The 3,544-nt window shown below is 35.7% G+C and overlaps 1 protein-coding gene across 2 annotated transcripts in view; it reads right to left on the reverse strand.

Annotated features, from left to right (window-relative positions):
* Positions 1–3,530, reverse strand: part of LOC109828449 (thioredoxin-like 2, chloroplastic) — a 27,737-nt gene extending 24,207 nt beyond the window's left edge. For both annotated transcript variants that reach the window (XM_020395446.1, XM_020395450.1), the window contains exon 1: positions 3,243–3,530. In XM_020395446.1, coding sequence (XP_020251035.1) covers positions 3,243–3,398 — 156 coding nt within the window. In that variant the 5' untranslated portion in view covers positions 3,399–3,530. The remainder of the gene's footprint in view (positions 1–3,242) is intronic.

Genomic DNA, 3,544 nt, shown 5'->3' on the forward strand with positions numbered 1-3,544 from the left:
AATTTGGTCTAACCCTATTAACCAAACACCAAACTATCTTGTTCTCCAAGAAAGATTATCATCACAAACCTTGCTAAGAAAATTGGTCAAGCTTTAGTAATTTAAACAACCAATGGAAGCATCTTGAACATTGGCAATAAAAACATAAGATAGCAATGCATAATCATAGCCGCAAAAGACTTGTGAAAATTGCTCCAAACTTGAGTGATCTTTGCTGGTTAATCCTACCAATGGCGGCATTTTCTTCAACACGCATTTGTATCTCCATGCTTAAGACTTCTATAACTATTTGAGTTAATAAAGTAATTGAATAGACTAGCCAAGATAGGATGAGCACGATCAATATGACAAATTTTCCCCTTTTCTCTACAAGGTGGATTGGATTAACATTATATTGTCAACACCACAGAAGTTAACGAAATACCCCTTACCAACTTCAGGTGGAGCTCTCACTACTTGTGGTTTCCATCTTTCACTCGAAAGAAGAAAAAAGCACCACTCATAAGCTTATAATGAGATCATTATATTTAGCATCGATTTTCACATCAAAAGTGTCACCTTAAAAGGTAAGTCACACAAATTTAAAGAAACCAAAAATGGAGACTAAAGATGCTTTTTATTTAGGGAACTTTTGGGTGGTCTGGAAATTTACCAAAACGATTTCGTGTGCAGTGGGCATCCTTCGAAGTGCATGTGGTTTCCTACGGTTAAAACATCTAAAGTCATAGAAAATCTATTTCATGGAATCGTTTGGATAGTAAGTATGTTGAATAATAAGATAGGATTGCCCTGTCAAAATTTTTGGTTCTCTGCTGCCCGCTCAATCACAACTTTTGGCATGACAATCCCTCTTTTTATGCAGTTTAATTAATATGAATAGTAAGTAATTATTCTATATATAAATATAGATATAGAAGCACTGAAGAAGTATAGACTAAAATTTAAATTAAAATTTGGCCAAGACTTCAATGCAACAATAAATTCCAACAATTTCTCAATCAACCATTTCAAGCTATTCAGTAGAAGAAAAGTCTAACCGCCGCAATTAGAAAGCTTTGAAGCGGCATGTAATATGAAGCGGCATTCGCTTATTACATGTTCATTATACATTTATTTTATGATTTTTTTTGGGCCTAACTTAATTAAATGTAGTCCATCCAAATCCATTTAGCATCAGGATCAAAAGCAAGCCCTACTTGATTTCGTTAAAGTTAAAAATTTTAGCAAAAATCAATCAAAGGCTCTCTCTTATGGCCCCTCTTTCACTCTGTATGAGAAGGATCAACCTCCCCTCTCTTTCAATCCAACTCAATCAATTCCTTCACCTCTCTCACAATATAACCCAATAAATACCTGCTATAATAAAAGTTAAAATTTGAAGAAAAAAATCAAAATCCCCACCCCCTCATATATGTAATCAAAGCCCCCTTTCATAATGCCCCCCTCTGACCAGGCAAAAGCCCTGGCCTCTCTTTCAATCTTTATGAGACTGATCAACCTCCCTCTTCCAATCCAATCATCCAATCACTTCCTTACCCTCTTTCTCTCACACAACCCAACATAGTTGCCCCTAATTGCAATGGTCAATCAACTTACCTCTTTTAACTCCAAATTAATGGAAATATAAAATTCACAAATATTTATTGGTTATGTAAAACTTGTTTTTTTAACTAAATTTTGATGCAGAGGAACTCATTTTCTTGATTGTAATTAGTCATTTTTCTATTTTTTATTTTTTTATTTCTTGGATTACCCATTATAGTTAATTTTGATATGAGTAATAAATTGATAATTCTTTTTCTTCTTTTCTATGCAGTGCTTGGAGGTTTAGGAATTTGAGGTTTGTGGTAGAACTCACTTACTATTTTCCCTTTTGCTATTTGGATAATGAAGAGAGCATATGAGGGAGCTGTTACTGTCTTTGTGTTTATTTTGATGATTTTTTTTTCTGCTTGAGTGTTAGCAAAACCATACTAACAAATATACTATCTTTTTCCCCAATGCTATCACTTTTTGATTTATCTATTGTAATTCTCTATTAAAAATCAAGTAATATTGGTTTCAAATTACAGACTCTCAATATGATCAATGAAAGAGAGACCTTATCCTCTCCCCTATTTTTCTCATCAAGAATAAAACTATTATAGAATTGTAAAAAAAATTATGGAGAATATAATAAGTTGAGCTGGTTAAGTTTTGACCTATCGATGTGGTAATTTATAATCATATCAAAAGGAGTATTGTTCCTTGTGAGGGACATTTATTTATTTCAAATATACTTGATTTGCATTCTTGATATAGTAGAATTAATCTGTACGAAATTTTGACATGTCCATTTGTAGGTTTTGATTTGATGTTCATGCATCAGTTTCGGGACTCTGTATCAACAATTTTGATATGTACCAGCAAACATATGGAGCGACATGCATATATGCACTTTCATACTATGTAATGTTTGAAGCTAAACCAAATTCAAAGAGACATTGCTCCTAATTAGTGCTAGTGTTAGATCATCAAACTTAAGAGATCATGGTAAAATCTCGGGGCCATCCTTTCTTCCTTGTTAGTCCTTTGAGACAAACTTGGTTCCTCATTGCCAGCTACAATCTTGATCCTTATTGTATCTCATTCTTTTCAAATAGTAACCTTGAATTCTATAACCCTAGTCCATATGATTACTCGAATTGAATCATGCATAAGAGGTGAATTTCTACGGGGTAAACATGTGAAGGTCAATCATGAAAGTGGAGGGTTTCAGTAGCTTCCCCCACATGCAGTTACATGTTCGACGTGATGACTGAGGGTAGGTTGCCTTTTGAGTGATTGGGTTTAATTCGGAATTGCAATTGCAATTTTTGACACATACCACCACTATTGTACCCATCGAGTTCTTAGTGAATTTCAACTCCTCCGTTGGTCACGGACATGAGCTTTTTCCGCATCTCTTTTCCTTTTTGCGTCATCAATTATAGGTATTAGTACCAGCAACTCCAACATGAACGTGCATTGCGTTCTGGCTACATTTAACACACTCACCCTTAACATTCTAATTTCGCTACAACTATAATTTATTACATCATTTGCATTCTATCCACCACCCAAATTAACAACACTTAGCATTCCAATTTCTTCTACCCTTATCACAATGCATCACATCCTCCTAAATCCCTCAAAATTCTAAACATTTCAGATTCCTCATCAGCAATCCTTCAGATTAAGGGCGGGAGAAAAAAAACCTTTACCTTAAAGCGAGACGGCCGTTTCGGGCGGCAAAAGAGGGCGGCGCTGGACCCCGGACGGCATCGGAGATTGATCGAGCGAGCGGGTACGGGTAAGAGAGAAGAGAGAGGAAATTGATGGGCGGCGTTGACGTAGAGCCGAGGAAGGACGCCGGCCATTTTTAATCGAAATCGATGAGGGTTTTGGTAATTTAGGGTCAGGGTTTTGGGTATTTTGGGATTAGAAGGAAATTAGGAGTCGGTGATGATTCTATCTTTGAATCTTCATGCGATTCTGACAAGGTAAAAAGAATCGAGAGTGGGAA

Source organism: Asparagus officinalis, chromosome 1 (assembly GCF_001876935.1).
Source record: "Asparagus officinalis chromosome 1, Aspof.V1, whole genome shotgun sequence".
In the NCBI taxonomy this organism is placed as follows: Eukaryota; Viridiplantae; Streptophyta; class Magnoliopsida; order Asparagales; family Asparagaceae; genus Asparagus; species Asparagus officinalis.